Genomic DNA, 21,417 nt, shown 5'->3' with positions numbered 1-21,417 from the left:
ATTAAAAACACATAAAGGATCTGTTCACACAATGTTGAAATTGAGTGGATGGCCGCCATATAACAGTAAATAACTGCCATTATTTCAATATAACAGCCGTTGTTCTAAAATAACAGCAAATATTTGCCATTAAATGGCGGCCATCCACTCAATTTCAACATTGTGTGAACAGATCCTTTCTGTGTTTTTAATCCACTCCTGGTTTTGGTTGCAATACTGACTGAAATATACTGACTGAAATATACATATACTGACTGAAATATACGTAGTGTGAACGGAGCCTTAAAGAAGTAAAGGTTTTAACTTTTGCCAGTGGGGTGGCCCTAGTTATATAAAACATGTTGCCATCATTCCTGAATTTGTTGGCACTATCCCTATTTTAAAGGGGAATGCCAGAAAATATGATTGGCTGTTATATATTGAGTAATAACAATAGTTTACAGCTAATATTGGCTATGCACCTCTCCTCGCCTTGGCTTCACTTCTGCCGTCTGCAGCTGTTTCTACCTGATGCAACTCTTTGTACCTTCAACACTCACATGGGCATAGCCCCATTCCTTGAATTAACTCACCGTCTCTGAGCAGCCCCTACAGCCTATATCACTATGAGGTGTATATACACCATGGTATGTTGTGCTGAATAATGCTACAGAAAAAGAAGACAGGGTAAATGCAGCAGGTGCTGAAACCGCTCTGCTGTGAAATTAGATGTTCTGCAACAGCTCAGGGGGGAACTGGGAAAAGTGCTAAAGGAGAGGAGTAGACAGGGGAATAATTGTGATTGAAAGCTGAGGGAAGGAAATGTACTATAGGCATTGTAGTACTGTTCAGTTGTAGTACTGCTAATCTAGGAAAGTATAGAACTAACATATCTAAAACAAATGGATACCTATTGGGCTAAGAGCTGGGGCACACAGGTAAGCAATAGGTTTCTGCAGCATTTACATTTTTTTTACCTAATGCTGGAGTACAGTACCTCTTTCACCTTTCCCTTCTACTACTAGTTGTAATGTTGTTTATTTATATTTTTCCTCAGGTTTCAGCTTGGAGAATTATCGTTGAGTCACTTGTGCTTTTGACATCTGCAATTTGCCCAATCATACCAGCTGCTTTAACAGTTGGAATTCTTTATGCTCAAAGTAGATTGAAGAAAAAGGCTATATTTTGTATTAGTCCAGATAGAATCAACATGTGTGGCCAGCTCAATCTCTTCTGTTTTGATAAAGTAAATATATTAAAATGTTTTTTTTCTAACTATAATTTTTCTTTAAATTTGTCTATATGTTTAACAGCCACAGTGCTAGTCAAGCTGTTATCACTCCCAAACACCCATGTATGTCCATGCTCAGCTGAGTGTGTATGTGTTCTTAGTAGGGGCGAGGGACATAGTAGGCCTGCTATGTATATAAGCCTTAGGTCTATTAGGAGACAGGGCCTGTCTGTCAGACCTTGCATTGATAGGCACCATATACTGCAATAGTCTCTTCTCAACCTTGAGGTTGCTGATAACATGTCATCCTCACAGGAATTGACTCACTCATCCAATCATTGGCTCTTATGGTGTCTCGCTATAGTCAGCTGACAGTTTCTGCTGTGACAGTTTATCAGCAGCAAACAGGTAGAAGCCAAGAAGTCCAGTGACTGAAAGCATTGGTGCGACAGTTGTGGGGAATTAGGGCAGGGGAGAATAGGTTCTTTTTAATTCTTACCCCACCCCGCTGCCACATATAAATTTTATCCCCAGATAAGTTCTATAAATGGTTAATATACAAATGCATATATGTATTTATGCAAACAATAAGTAATATATAAAAAATAATGATAACTTAAAATGTGGTAACTTCATATGCTTGCTATACAGTAGCTATTTCAATACACAAATGTTGACATGTACCTGCTTAAATAATTTAAAATTTTATTTTGTTTTCAGACTGGCACCTTAACAGAAGATGGACTTGACTTAATGGGCATAATACCATCAGGAGGAACATGGTAGCTTACATGATATATGAACATTTAACTAAACATGTTCTGTGATTTCCATCTAGAGTTTTCTAGGGTTCCAACCTGACTATGAATTCTCTAGAAGACAACACTTTTTCTTTGTGTTTAAAAATGCTTGTAAAAAATCTCAAGCTGTATAACATTTTACTATAATATTTACCTGAAATTTATAGTGAAATGTTAAACGTGCGACAAGCATTGTGGGGAAGCAGCTTGGAATTTATTAAAGGTTCCATCTAGCACGGACCAGTAAAAGTCCCAATTTTTTGTGCTTACCCTTGAATTACACACAAATTTAGTGACTTTACCGGGGATTAGGAAGGGGATTAAGGGATTAAGGCCTTCCTGTACAGTAGTTTATGTACACAGGAATAAATTGTAGCTAAGAGTTTTATGTAGATTTCTGGGGGTGCTCTTGACCACAGTATGCTATAGGTAAGGAGTTTTTTTCTAGTGTTTTTCCCCATAGGTTTCTCTATTGGACTTGAAAAAAAAAAATCTGACAAACACATGTAAGTGTGATAATTAGAAACACTTTCTCTAAAATGGGAAAAAAAACACAAAAAAACAAACAAAAACAAAACTTGAGATTCCCAGTGAAAAAACAAACAAACTAAAAACAAGTGGGAAGATGAAAACAAACAAAAAAAACTCCCCCTTCCCTTTGACTGCAGCACAACTTACCTGCAGATTTGCCATTGCAGCTGCTCATTATGTTGTGGATTTGTGAATGATTTACATCATTTCTGTGTATAGTGATGAGACCCATGGTGACTCAAAAATTTGCACAAAACCTGCATGTAAGGAAGGTGGGTTTTACTTAAAATTTGTGACCTATGCATATTAAAATTCTGATACATATGAAATAATGGGGTATATTCAGTCTAAGTGCCTATGGCAAAACAAGAGTCCGTGGAGCCTCAGTTACGAGTCTCAAAACACGGGATAGCCAGATATCTCTCGCCACCCCCGCCGCTCCGATCGCCACCACCCTCATTGCCCCAACTAGCCAGAATCCTACCCCACACTGACGAGGGGCAAAAACTCTGAAACGGCTGTCTGTGGGTGGAAGCCTGCCTTTGCAAGCCCTTGTCATGATCGCAATACTCGCACCTTGAGTTAGACATTGACAAAAGGGGCCACCCTGTTGTTTCCCTGTCTATGTTCCAATACTCGCAACCGAGTGGGACTTAAGGGGTTATTTATCAGGGTGGTGTGGTGCTCTCCCCATCATGGAGGCACCCCGTTGGCAACAGGCTAGAGATATCTGGCTATCCCGTGTGTTGAGACTTGTAACTGAGGCTCCACGGACTCTTGTTTTGCATATTTAAATTTTTGGGGTTATCAGTGGAGACTCTTGATTGAGTACTTCATTGGAAATTTTTTCGCTGTTCTCCTTGAGTTCAGTGATTACTGTGTTTTGTTAAGTGCCTATGGCCACACAAGCTGTAAATGCATACTACGGATTGTAAATTTAGTCTACAAATCCAGCCTGCAACATGCATACTGTACCTCCCATGTATACAGGAAAAGCTATAAATAAAACTTGACCAAAATATAAAGTCATAGAATGCATTACTGTCCTTTACATGGAATTTAGCATTTATTCTACCATGGTAATAAGGTTGGGAGTCACTGATGTATACGTTGTAGAATATGTATTTTAGACAAGTGGAAACTTATGGTAGTTGTATTTAGTTTTCAGGAAATGGTTTACCGTAACCAAATGAATGAAGTTACCTGGGGACCTTTGTTTGGTGCTATGGCAAGCTGCCACTCAGTGATTATGGTTGATGGGAACTTACAAGGAGACCCTTTGGATCTCAAAATGTTTGAAGCAACAGGCTGGGTAATATAATTTAACCTATTTATCTAAAAGTCAGACATTAAAGCGACTGTACCAACTTTTGCCCCCCCCCCCGATACTTATACCTTCTTGTAGCTTGTATTCATTCAGTTATCTTTGTCCACGCTTGTTGTTCTTTCCTGAGGGCGAAAATAAGACTTTAGTTGAGGTGCAGCTGTGCCCTAGAGGCGTGGCCTAGATCGCTCGTGCCCAAGGCCAGCGCCGCCTTTGTGGTGCTGTTTTCAGTCTCCCCCTGCCTCCCGTACTGCCCTCTGTCCATCCTCTGTCCGCTGCACAGTCCTCTGTGTAATTGCGCCTGCGCCACCTCCTGACCCCCCCGGCGCCGATGCAATGATGTAGCACTGTCCCCACCCCGTGTTCCTGATGCTTACAGCCGTCCCGTGTCTCCTGCCTGTCACGGCCCCCCCTCTTCCCGCATACCATGGTGCCTCCGCTCCAGGATCCAGGAATCAGCCGCGCAGATGCAGTGACGCAACCGGCTTTCTCCCACTATCCTGGTGCGTCATTGCGCCTGCACAGAATCTCCATGCACGGATGATCCCGGGCAGACGCAATGATGCTCCAGGATAGTGGGAGAAAGCCGGTCGCGTCACTGCGCCTGCGCAGCTGATTCCTGGATCCTGGTGCGGAGGCACCATGGCATCCGGGGGGTGGGAAGGGGCTGACAGGCAGGAGAGGCAGGGAAGGTCGTAAGTGTCAGGAACACAGGGTGGTGCTATGTCATTGCATCGGCGCCGGGAGGGGGGGGTCAGGAGATGGCGCAGGCGCAATTACACAGAGAACAGAGAGCGGTATAGGAGGCAGGGAAAGACTGAAAACACCACCACAAAGGCGGCGCTGGCCTTGGGCAAGAGCACTCTAGGCCACGCTTCTAGGGCATGGCTGCACCTCAACTAAAGTCTTATTTTCGCCCTCAGGAAAGAACAACAAGCGTGGACAAAGATACCATCTGAAAGAACTGTTCTGCAGCTACAAGAAGGTATGAGTAGTTGGGGGGGGGGGGGGCAAAGTAGGTACAGAGTTGCTTTAAAGGTCCTATTGCACTTCAAGATAATCTATCAAATCAGGTAGGTATCTCTGTGTAATAAAACCTGCAATCAGCTGATCACTGTCTTTCAACATGTCAAAAAATAATCTGCCATTGGCTGCACATCTTTCTATGTAATAAATACGCAGCATGTTTACAATTGGTGTAAATAATGCGCTTTTGGTTCGATTTTATGATATGTTGTAGCAATTTTTACGTACTTGCAGCAAAAATAGCGCTATTTTCCAGCAATTGCACAATTCGTGGCAAGATAGCAAAATTATGGCAAAACACATAATTAAAGGAGAAGCCAGGCGAAAATTTTTATTAAAGTATTGTATTGCCCTCCCAAAAGTTATACAAATCACCAATATCCACATATTAAGGGAAATTTTTCCTGCACTCACTACTGCATCAAGGCTTCACCTCCTGGATAAAATAGTGATGTCACGACCCGACTCCCAGAGCTGTGCGGGAAGTGAAGCCTTGATGCAGTAGTAAGTGCAGGGAAAAAAACACTTTATATACATTTCCCGTAATAAGTGTATATCGGTAATTTGTATAACTTTTGAGGTGCAATACAATTCTTTAAGGCTATGTTCACACGCTGTAAGAGACCCACCGTTCTGTGAAACGGCCGGGTCACGGAACGGCCGGTCTCGGCAAAGATCATCCCAGACAGTATTGCAGTTGCGGCCGGATGATCTTTCCGCCCGCAGTGTTCTGATGTGGGCGCGCCACCGCGCGCCCACATCAGAACTCTCATTGCACACAATAAGGCAAGCGGCCTGAGCAGCTCGCTTCATTGTGGGAACTGACAGGTCTTACTACGGCTGCAATTCAATGAACTGTGGCTGCAGAAAGCTGAAATGTCAGATCCCATAGAAGGAGAGGCAAAGTGCATACACGTTACAAAGTACGGCCATAATTGCCAATGGTGACAACTGACGTACTTTAACGTAGTGTGAACATAAAAAAGGTATTATCTTTTATTGAATATATTCAAAAATAAACTTTTGATAAAATGCATGTGATCGGAGCTGGAGCTATTACAAATCCCCAACAAAAAGGTGGAAAGGTAAGCTACATATCATAAAATGACAGATCATGTAATAAATAACAATTAGCAAGCAACCTACATACATATATACTGGGCACTGGGCATATTGTAAATATAATTAAACCTCACAGTGAGTGATCAAAAAATAAATACCATTCAACATTGTTACATATTACCTAGATAGCGTGTCCTTAGTATATTTGTCCACCACACCACTCGCGTTGTTGCTTTATCGAGCCTACCTTTCCACCTTTTTGTTGGGGATTTGTATTAGCTTCAGCTCACATCACATGCATTTCATCAAAAGTTTATTTTTGAATATATTCAATAAAAGATAATACCTTTTTCATACTTGCATTCGTTTCCTTGGTTTTGGTTTTGGTTGTAGTATTGTGCATGCATATAGACCTATAACATTAGAGCCTGGTATAGTAGTGTGAACATATCCTAATAAGAATTTTCACCAGGCTTCTCTTTTAATGTCAATTGAGGGCCATCTGTAAACAAAGCCACAAAAGCATCACTAATGGTGTGTTTACACAGAGATTTATCTGACAGATTTTTAAAGCCAAAGTCAGGAATCGATTTAAAAAGAGGAGAAATCTCAGTTTTTCCTTTATGACCTGTTCTGTGTCTATAGTCTTTTTCTGACTTTGGCTTCAAAAATCTGTCAGATAAATCTCTTTGTGTAAATGCACCCTAACAGTTGAATTGATTTTAGGTGTTAAAAGGAACCAGTGAAGATTATAGCAAAGAATGTGCCTCAAGCAACATGGTTGTCCGCCCTGGGCCCAATGCATGGATTGTAAGTTTTTTCATACTGTACCAGAACCAGTATTGTTTTACATATTGACCCTTTTGGATACATGACAAAAGAACAAACTAGAATAAAGCTACAATTGCTAAAAAGATTTTCCCTTTTCTATTAGAATGCAGTAAAAGGTATAAACGTTTTGTACCAGTACCCCTTCTCCTCTGCTTTACAACGTATGTCTGTATTCACTGAGGTGATTGAAGGAGATGAATTGTGTGTATACATGAAAGGAGCTCCAGAGATGGTGGCCAGTTTTTGCACACCAGAAACAGGTATATATGCACTTAAGAATATACTTCTATTAGGCTCTATTTTGTTCACACGAAGTAAAAAAAAAAAGGAGAAAAGACATCCGCTTTTTCTTTTTAAAAAGACATTTGTAATTGACCTTATTGACCTCAATGAAATGCATTGGAGTTAATAGAATCACAGACATCCAATGCACACATCAAAACAATGATCATGAAAATTATATTCAGACATCTTTTGCAAACAACGGACATTTTTTAGTTGTTCACACACAGTTCTTCTTTATTCACTGTCCTTTTCCTGTTTTTACTATTAAATTCAATGGACTTTTCAATTAAAGACACAACCAAAGGGCAATCAGTCCACCTAAACTAGAATAATGTCTTGCACTGATGGGTGGACAAACTACAAAATAATGGATTTAATTTTGAACTCAATATTACTGACATTTTATGACTGTCATTTTAAAAATTATAAACTGACAAGAAATAATGTTGTGCGCACATAGCCTAAGGGTGCGTTCACACGTAACGGATCCAACACTGCTCTATTGGCAGACAAACTCGCAGCGGAATGGACATCCCACTGTGAATATGTCAGCAGCATGCTCCGTTAAGCCTCCCGCTTCCAGAGCGCATACATCACCTGCTCCATGCTCCGGCTTGCTTCGGGGATTCCCGGCACGTCCCGCTGAGCTACGTCCCGCTCAGCCAATCAGCAGCGCACTGATTGGCTTAGTGGGGCATAAAGAGACCGGGAGCCCCGAAGCAAGCCGGAGCGGGGAGCAGGTGAAGTATACGCTCAGGCAGTGTTGGGGGGGGGGGATAAACGGGGCGGGCTGCTGACATACAGTGGGATGTCCATCCCACTGCGAATTTGTCTGCCTATAAAGTGTACAGGGCAGGGACCCACAGAGGATCCGCTTCCGATCCGTTACGTGTGAACTCACCCTTAGGCTATGTTCCCACGCTGTAAGAGACCGGCCATTCCGTGACCTGGCCGGGTCAGGGAACGGCCGGTCTCTGCAAAGATCATCTCGGCCGTTACTATAGTACCGGCCGGATGATCTTTCCGGCCGCAATTTTCTGATGCGGGCGCATCAGCGCACGCCCGCATCACAACTCTCGTAGCACACAATTGAGCAAGCGGCCGGAGCCATTCGCTTCATTGTGTGAACTGACACACCTTTCTGCGTCCGCAATTCACTGAATTGTGGCTGCAGAAAACTGACATCTCAGTTCTTTGCGGCGCCGCATGGGATCCCGGCCGGAGAGTATATTAAGTGTATATGCCCCGGCCAGGATCCCATAGAAGAATAGGCAGTGTTTTACTCCGTACCAAGTACGGCCGTTGTTGCTAATGGCAACGACGGCCATACTTTTAGGTAGTGTGAACATAGCCTTAAGGGGATTTTTCCTTTTATAATAACAGACCAGACATTACTGTTTGTTTGTTTTTATTCATTTATTTTACGTGTAGTTTATTCAAATTTTTACTTATTAATTTACTTTATTTTTACTTAGTCCCTACAGAGTTTTCAGAGGTACTGGAAGTGTATACATTCCAGGGCTTACGAGTAATTGGAGTAGCATATAAAATTCTTAAAAATCTTGGAAATCGTGATGATTTAGAGAACATTGATAGGTAAGAAAATAATGTTAGTTTAATGATTAAAAAAATAAAATAATTTTTAAAGACCATTTTTCCTGTCTAAAGGGCACACTCTATCATGAGATAATGGGGTTCTTCTTGTGCTCTTGGTATCCTTTGTGGAACAATTCTGTTTTCCAATAAATATAGAAGCCATAACAAAGACGTATACAGAAGGGTAGGGCAGATTTGTTTTCACATAAGATTACTAATACAGAGACAATTCAGACTGAAATCTATGGAAAAAAAAAGATTTGAGACATTTTAGAACAGTTTTATGATAGAAACCTACAACATAATGAAATAATGGATTATAACAAAGTCAACCCCATAAACTTTGTGGTCGATGTGATCGCTTTGTCTATGGGGAATCCTGAGTGAGATCTGCTCCTTCCTTCTAGTGATGATCGAACAGTAAAATGTTCGAGTTTGAGTCGAACCTCGAACAGTAGTGGTGTTCAGTTGCAGGTTCGACTCGAACTCAAACTCAAACCCCATTAAAGTCAATGAGAGATGTTTAGGATAAGAAGGATAAATTGGATACATGGAACAACTTGTCTTCAAGAATGACAGGAAAAAAAAATTAAGAGCTTAAAATAATTAATTCCTTTCAATGTATAACTGAGGTAGCAGATTTGAGATAGTGACATAGTAGAGTTGAGATAGTAAGGCAGTGATGTAGCAGAGTTGAGGTAGTAAGGTAGTGACGTAGCAAAGTTCAGGTAGTAAGGTAGTATCATAGCAGAGTTGATCCTGGCTCAGAAATATATTGCTATGGTCTGCAGCAGGCCAGAACAATATATCACTGATCTCATGGATCATTGCTTCTAGTTAAAGTAAAAAAAAAAAGTAAAACTGTGTTTTTATTAATAAAAAAAAATCCCCTCCCCTAATAAGTCCAAATCATCCCCCTTTTCCAATTTTATAAATATAAATAAATAAACAAATAAATAAACAAATTTGATATCACCCCGTGTGTAATCGCCCGAACAATTAAATTATCACATTCCATATCTCGCACGGTAAACGGTGTAATTGCAAAAAAAAATTTAAAGTGCAAGATTTTGCATTTTTGGTCACATCAATTCCAGAAAAAAATGTAATAAAAAGCGATCAAAAAGTCGCATATATGCAAGCAAGGCACCGATTGAAAGTACAGATCATGGCTCAGTTTCGCAGCATATTTTATGGGAAAATAAAGTCTGTCATTTCAAAGTACAATTGGTGTCGCAGAAAATAAGGGCTCATATGGGTCTCTAGGTGAAAAATGGCCTTTGAAACATAAAGTGGAAAAAGCAAAATCGAAAATTGGCTTTGACCTTAAGGGGTTAAATAGTAGTCAGTATAATGGAGGTCTCTCAGCTTTCCTAGCATCTTGTATAATAGAGGTCACCCGGCTTTCCCAGCATCTTGTATAGTAGGCAGTATAATGGAGGTCACCCAGCTTTCCCAACATCTTGTATAGTAGGCAGTACAATGGAGGTCACCCAGCTTTCCTAGCATCTTGTATAGTAGCTATGATCCCTGAGGCAACAATTGTGTCAGGGAGCTGTGTTAAGTCAATTAGAGTGCCGAGTTAAATGTGTCATTAAAGTTAACACGGCTACATCTGTGTATATATATATATATATATATATATATATATATATATATATATATCTGTATGACAATAACACACGGGATATATCTCTGATGACAATAACACAAAGTGTATAATATATTTCTGTATGACTATAACACACGGTGTGTGTGTGTGTATATATATATATATATATATATATATATATACACACTACCGTTCAAAAGTTTGGGGTCACCCAAACAATTTAGTGTTTTCCATGAAAAGTCACACTTATTCACCACCATACGTTGTGAAATGAATAGAAAAAAGAGTCAAGACATTGACAAGGTTAGAAATAATGATGTGTATTTGAAATAACATTGTTTTTACATCAAAAGTTGCTTTCGTCAAAGAATCCACCTTTTGCAGCAATTACAGCATTACACACCTTTGGCATTCTAGCTATTAATCTGTTGAGGTAAGCTGGAGAAATTGCACCCCACGCTTCTAGAAGCAGCTCCCACAAGTTGGATTGGTTGGATAGGCACTTCTGGCGTACCATACGGTGAAGCTGCTCCCACAACAGCTCAATAGGGTTCAGATCTGGCACCAAAGCAACCCCAGACCATCACATTACCTCCACCATGCTTAACAGATGGCATCAGGCATTCTACCAGCATCTTTTCATTTCTTCTGCGTCTCACAAACGTTCTTCTTTGTGATCCAAACACCTCAAACTTGGATTCATCCGTCCACAACACTTTTTTCCAGTCTTCCTCTGTCCAATGTCTGTGTTCTTTTGCCCATCTTAATCTTTTTCTTTTATTGGCCAGTCTCAGATATGGCTTTTTCTTTGCCACTCTGCCCTGAAGGCCAAAATCCTGCAGCCGCCTCTTCACTGTAGATGTTAACACTGATGTTTTGCGGGTACTATTTAACCCCTTCAAGACCAAGCCTATTTGCACCTAAAAGACCAGGCTCGTTTTTCAAAATCTGACCTGTCTCACTTTATGCGCTTATAGCTCAGTGATGCTTTAACGTATGCTAGCGATTCTGAGATTGTTTTTTCGTCACATATGGCACTTTATATTAGTGGCAAAATTTGGTCACTACTTTGTGTGTTTTTTGTGAAAAACATCAAAATATCATGAAAATTTGAAAAAATTAGCATTTTATGAACTTTGAAATTCTCTGCTTCTAAAAAAAGAAAGTTGTATTACATAAATTAGTTACTAAGTCACATTACCAATATGTCCTCTTTATTCTGGCTTCATTTCATAAACATATTTTACTTTTTTAGGGTGTTACGGGGGTTAGAAATGTATCAGCAAATTACCACATTTTCGTGAAAGTTTCCAAAACTGATTTTTTTAGGGACCAGTTCTTATTTTAAGTTGATTTAGGAGGTTTGTATACTGGAAACCCCCATAAGTGACCCCATTCTGGAAACTAGACACCTTAAAGAATTAATCTAGGGGTATAATGAGCATTTTAACCCTACAGGGGCTGGAGGAAAGTATTCACCATTAGGTGTAAAAAAATGAAAAATTAAAATTTTCCAATAATATATACATTTAGATTAAAGTTTCTCATTTTCAAAAGGAACATGAGAGAAAAAGCACCCCAAAATTTGTAACACATGTTCTCTTGAGTACTACGGTACCCCATATGTGGGCGTAAACCACTGCATTGGCACACAGCGGGGCTCAGAAGGGAAGGAGCGCCAATTAGCTTTTCCATTGCAGATTTTGCTGAAGAAGTTTCCGAGCGCCAGGTGCATTTGCAGTGCCCCTGTAGTGTCAGCAGAGAGAAAAAAAACCATAAGTCACCCCATTTTGGAAAGTACACCCCTCAAAGAATTCATGTTGGGGTAGGATGAGCAATTTGACCCCACAGGTGTTAGAGGAAAGTATTCAAAATTAGACAGTAAAAATTAAAAACTCAAATTTTTTCCAATAATATGTTCCTTTAGTTTGAAATTTTTCAATTTCACGAGGAACAAGAGAAAAAAAGTACACCAAAATTTGTAACGCAGGTTCTCATGAGTACAACGGTACCTCATATGTGAGCATAAACCACTGCATGGGCACACAGCGGGGCTCAGAAGGGAAGGAGCGCCAATTAGCTTTTTCAATGCAGATTTTGCTGAAGAAGTTTCTGAGCGCCAGGTGTGTTTGCAGAGCCCCTGTAGTGCCAGCGGAGTAAAATCTCTCCATAAGTCAGCCCATTTTGGAAAGTGCACCCCTCAAAGAATTCATTTTGGGGTGTGGTGAGCATTTTGACCCCACAGGTATTAGAGGAAAGTATTCAAAAGTAGACAGTAAAAATGAAAAACTCGAATTTTTCCAATAATATGTTCCTTTAGTTTGAAATTTCTCAATTTCACGAGGAACAGGAGAGAAAATTCACCCCAAAATTTGTAACGCAGGTTCTCCTGAGTAAAAAGGTACCTGATATGTCGGCATTAACCACTGTATGGGCACACAGCCGGGCTCAGAAGGGAAGGAGCGCTAATTAGCATTTTCTCTGCAGATTTTTCTGAAGAAGTTTCTGAGCACCAGGTGCGTTTGCAGAGCCCCTGTAATGTCTACAGAATAGAATCCCCCCAAAAGTCACCCCATTTCAGAAAGTACACCCCTCAAAGAATTCATCTTGGGGTAGGATGAGCATTTTGGCCCCACAGGTATTAGAGGAAAGTATTAAAAATTGGCCAGTAAAAATGAAAAACTTGAATTTTTCCAATAATATGTTGGTTTAGTTTGAAATTTCTAAATTTCACAAGGAACATGAGAAAAAGTGTACCCCAAAATCTGTAACGCAGGTTCTCCTGAGTACAACGGTACCCCATATGTGGGCATAAACCTCTGTATGGGCACACAGCAGGGCTCAGAAGGGAAGGAGCGCCAATTTGCTGGAGCAAAACCGCAGCTAGTAACAGTTATTAGAATAGCGCAGTTACTAAAATACAATAAAAAAAATTAGATTACAGGTAATGTGGGGTGGTTACGGACAGTCTGGGGTGGTTCCGGGTAATCTAGATGTGGTTACAGCCAGTCTGAGGTGGTTACGGGCAGTCTGAGGTGGTTACGGGCAGTCTGAGGTGGTTACGGGCAGTCTGGGGTGGTTACGGGCAGTCTAGGGTGGTTATGGGCAGTCTGAGGTGGTTACGGGTAATCTGGGGTGGTTACGGATAATCTGGGGTGGATACGGTCAACATGGGGTGGTCACAGGCAACCTGCTGTGGTTACGGCAACCTGGGGTGGTTACAGGCAACCTGGTGTGGTTAGAGGCAACCTGGGGTGGTTAGAGGCAACCTGGGGTGGTTATGGGCAACGTGGGGTGAATACGGACAACCTGCTGTGGTTACAGACAATCTGGTATGGTTACAGGCAACCTGCTGTGGTTACGGACAATCTGGGGTGGTTGCGGACAATCTGGGGTGGTTACGGACAATCTGGGGTGGTTACGGCAAATCTGGGGTGGTTATGGGCAACCTGGGGTGGTTACGGGCAACCTGGGGTGGTTACGGGCAACCTGCTGTGGTTACGGGCAACCTGCTGTGGTTAAGGGCAATGTGGGGTGGTTACGGGCAACCTGGGGTGGTTACGGACAATCTGGGGTGGTTATGGACAATCTGGGGTGGTTACGGACAATCTGGGGTGGTTACGGACAATCTGGGGTGGTTAAGGACAATCTGGGGTGGTTACAGGCAACCTGCTGTGGTTACGGATAAACTGAAGTGCTAATAGTTAATCTGAAGTGGGTACCTGTAATCTGGCGTGGTTACGGGCAATCTGGAGGGGGTCACTGGCAATTTGGGGTGGTTAGAGGCAAGGTGCAGTGTTCAGAGGCAAGGTGCGGTGGTCAGATGCACGGTGCGGTGGTCATAGGCGACGTGCGGTGGTCATAGGCGACGTGCGCTGGTCAGAGTCAAGGTGCGGTGGTCATAGGCGACGTGCGGTGGTCATAGGCGACGTGCGGTGGTCAGAGGCGACGTGCGGTGGTCAGAGGCGACATGCGGTGGTCAAAGGCAAGGTGCGGTGGTCAGAGGCAACCTGCGGTGGTTGCGTGCAATTTGTGGGGTTACATGTAATCTGGCATGATTACGGGCAATCTGGGGTAGTTATGCCCAACCTGCGGTGGTTACGGGCAACCTGGAGGGGTTACAGACAATCTAGAATTGTTACGGATAGAGTGAAGTGCTTATAGCTAATCTGGGGTGGTTACATGTAATTTGGGGTGGTTACAGGCAATCTGGGGTGATTACGGACAATCTGGAGGGGGTCACTGGCAACGTGTGGTGGTTACGGGCAACATGCGGTGGTTACGGGCAACGTGCGGTGGTTATGGGCAACGTGCGGTGGTTACGGGTAATCTGGGGGGTTACGTGCAATCTGACGTGATTACGGACAACCTGGGGTGGTTATGGGCAACGTGCGGTGGTTACGGGTAACCTGCGGTGGTTACGGGTAATCTGGGGGGGGGGGTTAAGGGTAATTTGGGAGTAAACTGCAATTATTACTATAATAAAAAGTTTGTGTTTTATTTTTTTGTATGTTTGTCACTTTTTTTACTTTATACATTCATTTTCACTGTATTACTATGATTACTGTGATATTTTCTATCACAGTAATCATAGTTCAGTGACAGAGACCAAATTGGTCTCTGTCACTTAAAATTTTCAGAGCTTGGCTGGTTGTGGAGCGCATGCGCACTTCATAACCAGCCAGGACACGGAAGAGGAAGGAGCTCCAGGAGCAGGTGAGTATATGGGGAAGGGGGGGGGGGGTTGACTGTGGGAGAAGGGTGACAGGGGGGGTGGGGGCCGACTTGGGGGGTGGGGAGACATCACTTTTTATCCCCTGTCACCAATCATTCATGGTGACAGGGGATAAAAATTGCCGGCGGCACATGGCACAAACGATCAGCGGTATATAGTATATACCGCTGATCGCTTGTACCGGGACCCCACAGGGCGGGTCCCGATGACTGCCCCATGCTCTCCGCTACCTCCGGTGGCGGAGAGCATGGGGCTTTCATTCATTTTTCTTTTTTGATCACTGTGAACAGACATTAGTCTGTTCACAGTGATCGCGGCGGCCATCTAGGATCCGATGGCCGCCGCGGGAGGGGGGGTTAGTGACTGGGGCACTAGGGGCTGATCTGGGGTCTGATTTTTACTTATTTCATCTCCCCCCACCGTGGATTCACGGTGGGGGGAGATGAAATACAGCGGCGGCACCGGCCCATTAGTGACCGCCGTTTCGGCGGTCACTAAGGGGTTAATGGGGGTCAGCTGCGGAATCGCAGCTGATCCTCATTATCTCCGGTGCTGTAAACAGATGAGAGCGGGATCGCTGTCCCTGCAGCGATCCCGTTCTCATCACAAAGCCCCCTCAAGTCAGGAACGTATATGTACATTCCTACTGCACGGGGCATGTGCAATAGGAAAGTATATATACAGATGGCTGACGTGAAGGGGTTAATGAAGATGCCAGTTGGGGACTCTAATGTGCTTATCTTCTTGCTTAGTTGTGCAACGCGGCCTCCCACTTCTTTTTCTACTCTGATTAGAACCTGTTTGTGCTGTCCTCTGAAGAAAGTAGTACACACCGTTGTAGGAAATCTTCAATTTCTTAGTAATTTCTCGCATGGAATAGCCTTTATTTCTAAGAACAAGAATAGACTGTTGAGTTTCAGATGAAAGTTCTCTTTTTCTGGCCATTTTGAGCATTTAATTGACCCCACAAATGTGATGCTCCAGAAACACAATCTGCTCAAAGTAAGGTCAGTTTTGTAGCTTCTGTAATGAGCTAGACTGTTTTCAGATGTGTGAACATGATTGGACAAGGGTTTTCTAATCATCAATTAGCCCTCTGAGCCAATGAGCAGACACATTGTACCATTAGAACACTGGAGTGATAGTTGCTGGAAATGGGCCTCTATACACCTATGTAGATATTGCACCAAAAAACAGACATTTGCAGCTAGAATAGTCATTTACCACATTAGCAAGGTATAGAGTGTATTTGTTTAAAGTTAGGACTAGTTTAAAGTTATCTTCATTGAAAAGTACAGTGCTTTTCCTTCAAAAATAAGGATATTTCAATGTGACCCCAAACTTTTGAATGGTAGTGTATCTGTATGACAATAATACATGGTATATATATCTGTATGAGAATAGCTCATGGTGCATATCTATCTATCTGTCTATCTATCTATCTATCTATCTATCTATCTATCTATCTATCTGTATGACAATAACACAATAGCACACGGTATATATGTATGTGTATATATATATATATATATATATATATATATTTATATATATATATATAAATATATATATATATATATATATATATATATATATATATATATATATATATATACATACTGTATATGCTTGAGAAAGGCTCAGGACATGAGCTGAAACGTTGCACCTTTTTTGTATATGGGAACAGGCACAATAAAGTTGTGATCTTAATCCGAGATTGATGCTGTCTTCAACCCATTCCTTTGTCTATATATATATATATATATATATATATATATATATATATATATATATATAATATATATATATATATATATATATATATATATATATATATATATATATATTTTCAGTGGTACCTTGGTTTAAGAGCCTTTTGTTTTAAGAGCTCACAAATTTTCAAAATTGTGACTTGGTTTAAGAGTTTAAGAGCATTGTTTTGGTTTAAGAGCTGCATGGTCTGCATAGCGGGGTCTACAGCACTGTATTCTGACCCAGGAAGTCTCCCTCACCTTTCAAATTATAGCAAATCCACTTCAGGCTGGGGCTCACATCAGGGGACAGGACTGTGGAGGTAATCTTTCCATAGCTGTAACCCCTCTCTCCTCGGACAGAGAGCACTGCATGTATGTGCCCACATCTGTCCTGCTCATTCCTTCATGGCCCCTGCAGTCTCTGTCCGCCCTTGTGTTTCCCATCCTCTCCATTACTGTACAGTTACTTATAATATCACATATTCTGCTGTTTCTGAACGTTTGTTTCATTAGCGTTACATGTTGTTCAGAATAATAAATCATTATTTTGGGGATGTGGAACCAATTGTCGGCATTTCTATGATTCCTTATTGGAAAATTTGCTTTTGTTTAAGAGTGGATTTGGATTACAAGCACGGTCCTGGATCGAATTATGCTCGTAATCCAAGGCTGACAGATGGGAAGACTTTTTTTTATACTATTATTCAGCAGTAAAAAATGACAAAAATTTACTTTTGGGCACTGAATAAGAAAGTAATGTAGGTCACCCAGCTTTACCAAACCCAAGTATTGCTGTCTATGGAGAGGGAAATGCTATCTAACTGAGTCTACGCTTGTCACTAAGTCCTTAACCCCTTAACGACATCGGGCGTAAGTGCGCCGCTGATCAGCAACTCCTCCTTTTTGGTGTAGGGGCGTTTTTCCCCCCTATATCCTACCGCCACTGTCTGCTGATAAGTGCCGCACATAACTGTGGCATTTATCAGCAGCTCCTTTCTTGGCGTAGGGATATTTTTTCTTACTGCCAAAAAAACGTAAAAAACAGTACATTACACCACACTACATGAAATAAAGTTTTACACTACACTACATTACACATTTACATACCCCATATACCAATCCCCGTATAAAGATGGCCCCCAGGGTGTTTTCGGCGTTGGATGCATATGCTATTATTGCCTCCGACACCGAAACAGCCAGTGAGGATGAATGGGGGGATCCTTTTTCCCTCCATTCATCCTCATCCTCATCATCCAGTGACATGTCTGGGGGTAGCATAGCGTACGCTGCCTCCCAGACACGTCCTTTCCGCCAGTACCGCCCCAATATGAGATGACGGTATGGGGGGAAATTCTACAAACTCTGTGAGAGTATCTCAGGGTACACTTACAGATTATGGCTGGGTTCACACTACGTAAGTTTCCGGCCGTAGCGCGTTCCGTGAATAAGCGGCCGGAAACTTACGTAGTTTGCGTACAATGTAAAGTATATGATCTACGGGCGCACAGTTCACACTACGTACGAACTTACGCCCGGATCGTATGCGGCGCCGTAAAAAATGAACCAGACCATTATTTCAGGACGGAAATGCCGTAACTTACGCCCGTAGCGTTACATGCGGTCCCGTACGTAGTGGTGATTTCTTCATTTTGAAAGCTTTTTGTGCCGATCCAAAAGGTTCTGTGGGGTGTCCGGGGCTAGGCGAAGATTTCCAAGTAAAAGACCGCTGTCAGATCGCTACGAAGAGCGCTCAGGAAGCGTAAGTACACTACGGGCGTAAGTTTGCGTTCCGTACGTATCCGGCCGCAACTTGGGTAAAGTCCCGGCCGGAGTTTCATACGTATATGTCCGGCTGCGGAAAATATGCGGCCGGACATATACGTAGTGTGAACATAGCCTAAGGCTGCGTTCACACTACGTATATTTCAGTCAGTATTGCAACCAAAACCAGGAGTGGATTAAAAACACAGAAAGGATCTGTTCACACAATGTTGAAATTGAGTGGATGGCCGCCATATAACAGTAAATAACTGCCATTATTTCAATATAACATAAAATAACAGCAAATATTTGCCATTATATGGCAGCCATCCACTCAATTTCAACATTGTGTGAACAGATCCTTTCTGTGTATTTAATCCACTCCTGGTTTTGGTTGCAATACTGACTGAAATATACTGACTGAAATATACGTAGTGTGAACGTAGCCTTATAACTTTGTAATGTGGTTAAATACCCGGTCTGGCCCCCTTCCCCCACTTTCGGACTCCCCCCCCTCTTCTCCCGGGCGGCATCTGGTGACGACGACATCACCAGCAGCCTTTTCATTGGCTGGAGCGCATCACATGGCTTCCAGCTTGCTCAGCCCTGATTGGCTGAGGTTGCTGGAAGCCATGTGATGCGCTCCAGCCAATGAAATGGCTGCCGGTGCGCAAGCGCACTGGCAGCCTTTTCCATCCCCAGGACCCGGAAGTCAGAGACATCGCTGGATGGGGGACGGCGGTGACGGTGAGGCGGACGGCGGGCGAATGGAGTGGCGATCGTCACCGGAGGGATGGTGAGTATGGTGTCTGTGTTTTTTTTGGGGGGGGGGCGGTCCTGCCGGAGTTGTCCTTTAAGGGGTTAAGCTTATCCCTAAGCTTGCTAAACACCCCACTAAGTAACTAACTAAACTAAATAGCAACATACAAGCAGACAGACAGACAGACAGAAAGACAGAAAGCTGTCTGTATAGTACAGTGAGTGAGCAGAAAATTGCATCCAGAACACATCACAGTGATATATACAGTATATGAGATGGTCACAGGGGCGTAACTACCACCATAGCAACCATAGCGACTGCTACGGGGCCCGCCGCATCAAGGGGCCCAGTGGCTCACTCCTGAAAAACACTGGGCGCTCTAAGCCATCCTCATTTGCAGCACCGGGTGGCTAAGCGGGCTTCAGGTTTCTGCATATATCCCTTTAACTGCAAGCGCTCCTGATGAGCATGAATAGTCAGATGTTAAAGGGGTTATCCAGCGCTACAAAAACATGGCCACTTTCCCCCTACTGTTGTCTCTAGTTTGGGGTTTTAAAACTCAGTTCCATTAAAGTAAATGGAGCTTAATTGCAAACTGCACCTGAACTGGAGACAACAGTAGGGGGAAAAGTGGCCATGGGTTTTGTAGCGCTGGATAACCCCTTTAAAGGTTATGACTACTCTTGATGGGTTTGTCGTCACTCAGGGTGGGGGCCCAATCAAAAGTTTGCTATGGGGCCCAGCCATTTCTAGTTACGCACCTGGATGGTCATGTGATTTTAGCAGCCTATGAGACCCCGACACCTCAGCAATGACGTTTCTGACACTTCTATGTGCTCTGCGCTGATTGGCCGTCAGAAAGGCGCTCAAACTTGAACTCGAACACTAACTGGAATTAACAGTAAAAAGTTTGATTTGGTTCAAGTTCGAGAAAATCAATATTTTGACTCGAACTTAACTTTTCTTGAACAGTTTGATCAACACTACTTCCTTCACCCACAACCCCCAGCTGGTGCTTCTGGGTTGCTGGGTATAGTAACGGATGCATTGAGGCAGGGGCCTGATTGTATGAGTTTTCAGTGTGTAACTGACAGCTCATACACTGTATATAATGCATTACAGTCCAAATCATGTGCTGTGAAGCAATATATATATTTGTGATCACTAGTGATAAGCTAACATGCTCGTCCGAGCTTGGTACTCGATCGAGTATTAGGGTATCTCTCGATAGTCTAGGAAATCTCATCATCCGTTTCCTGTAAGTTTGGGCACTATTTCTCAGCCAATAAACATGCAGGAGACTCTTTGGTACATCCTGCGATGACATGTGACCCATACATGTCGATAGCAGCGATTGGTTGGCCAGATCAGATGACCATGCCATATAAAACTCGGCGCCCGCAATGCTCGCTTTAGACGCATGCTGTAAGAGATTAGGGACAGAGCTGCTGCTGGTCAGGGAGAGTGACAGTGTAGGATTTAGCGTTACAGTAGGCAGGGTATATACTAGCAATATAAACAAACAGCCCTTTTCAGGGCTTAAAAGCTTTTATTAATACTATTACTACAGACTGCTGGCTGGGAGTTGCAGTGCTGCTACCGCGATTTAACCAGCACACTGTGGTGACCGGATGCTGGCAGAAAGGGGACATTAGTTGTTGCATACACACCCCTAAGAAGTGCTCAGTGTAGTCCTTTTTGATTTGGGGGCTGGTGGTCCTGGTGTACTACACTGTATTGCTGGGATTTGTAGTGCATCCCGCATAGAACTTCACTGCTCATTGTATTGGGGTGACAGAAAGTGTGTACAGTTGGTGCCCATACCGGATAGCACTCCCTAAACTATTGTGTACTACACTGTATTGCTGGGATTTTTAGTGCATCCTACATAGAACTTCACTGCTCATTGTATTGGGGTGACAGAAAGTGTGTACAGTTGGGGCACATACAAGATAGCACCCCCTAAACTAGTGTGTACTACACTGTATTGCTGGGATTTGTAGTGCATCCTGCATAGAACTTCACTGCTCATTGTATAGGGGTGACAGAAAGTGTGTACAGTTGGTGCCCATATCGGATAGCACCGTCAAGCACCCTCTAAACTAGTGTGTACTACACTGTAGTGCTGGG

The 21,417-nt window shown here is 42.7% G+C and overlaps 1 protein-coding gene across 1 annotated transcript in view; it reads left to right on the top strand.

The window, feature by feature from the left end:
* The window catches only part of LOC138795671 (probable cation-transporting ATPase 13A4), a 152,042-nt gene that overhangs the window by 59,109 nt on the left and 71,516 nt on the right, over nucleotides 1-21,417 (top strand). Inside the window, exons 12-17 of the mRNA XM_069975058.1 lie at nucleotides 1,037-1,225; nucleotides 1,931-1,992; nucleotides 3,703-3,853; nucleotides 6,680-6,763; nucleotides 6,888-7,044; nucleotides 8,545-8,665. Coding sequence (XP_069831159.1) covers nucleotides 1,037-1,225; nucleotides 1,931-1,992; nucleotides 3,703-3,853; nucleotides 6,680-6,763; nucleotides 6,888-7,044; nucleotides 8,545-8,665 — 764 coding nt within the window. The remainder of the gene's footprint in view (nucleotides 1-1,036; nucleotides 1,226-1,930; nucleotides 1,993-3,702; nucleotides 3,854-6,679; nucleotides 6,764-6,887; nucleotides 7,045-8,544; nucleotides 8,666-21,417) is intronic.

This window comes from Dendropsophus ebraccatus, chromosome 6, assembly GCF_027789765.1.
Source record: "Dendropsophus ebraccatus isolate aDenEbr1 chromosome 6, aDenEbr1.pat, whole genome shotgun sequence".
NCBI classification, from domain to species: domain Eukaryota; kingdom Metazoa; phylum Chordata; class Amphibia; order Anura; family Hylidae; genus Dendropsophus; species Dendropsophus ebraccatus.
The sequence above is the reverse complement of the archived record's forward strand: the minus strand, read 5'-3'. Positions and strand labels throughout refer to the sequence as shown.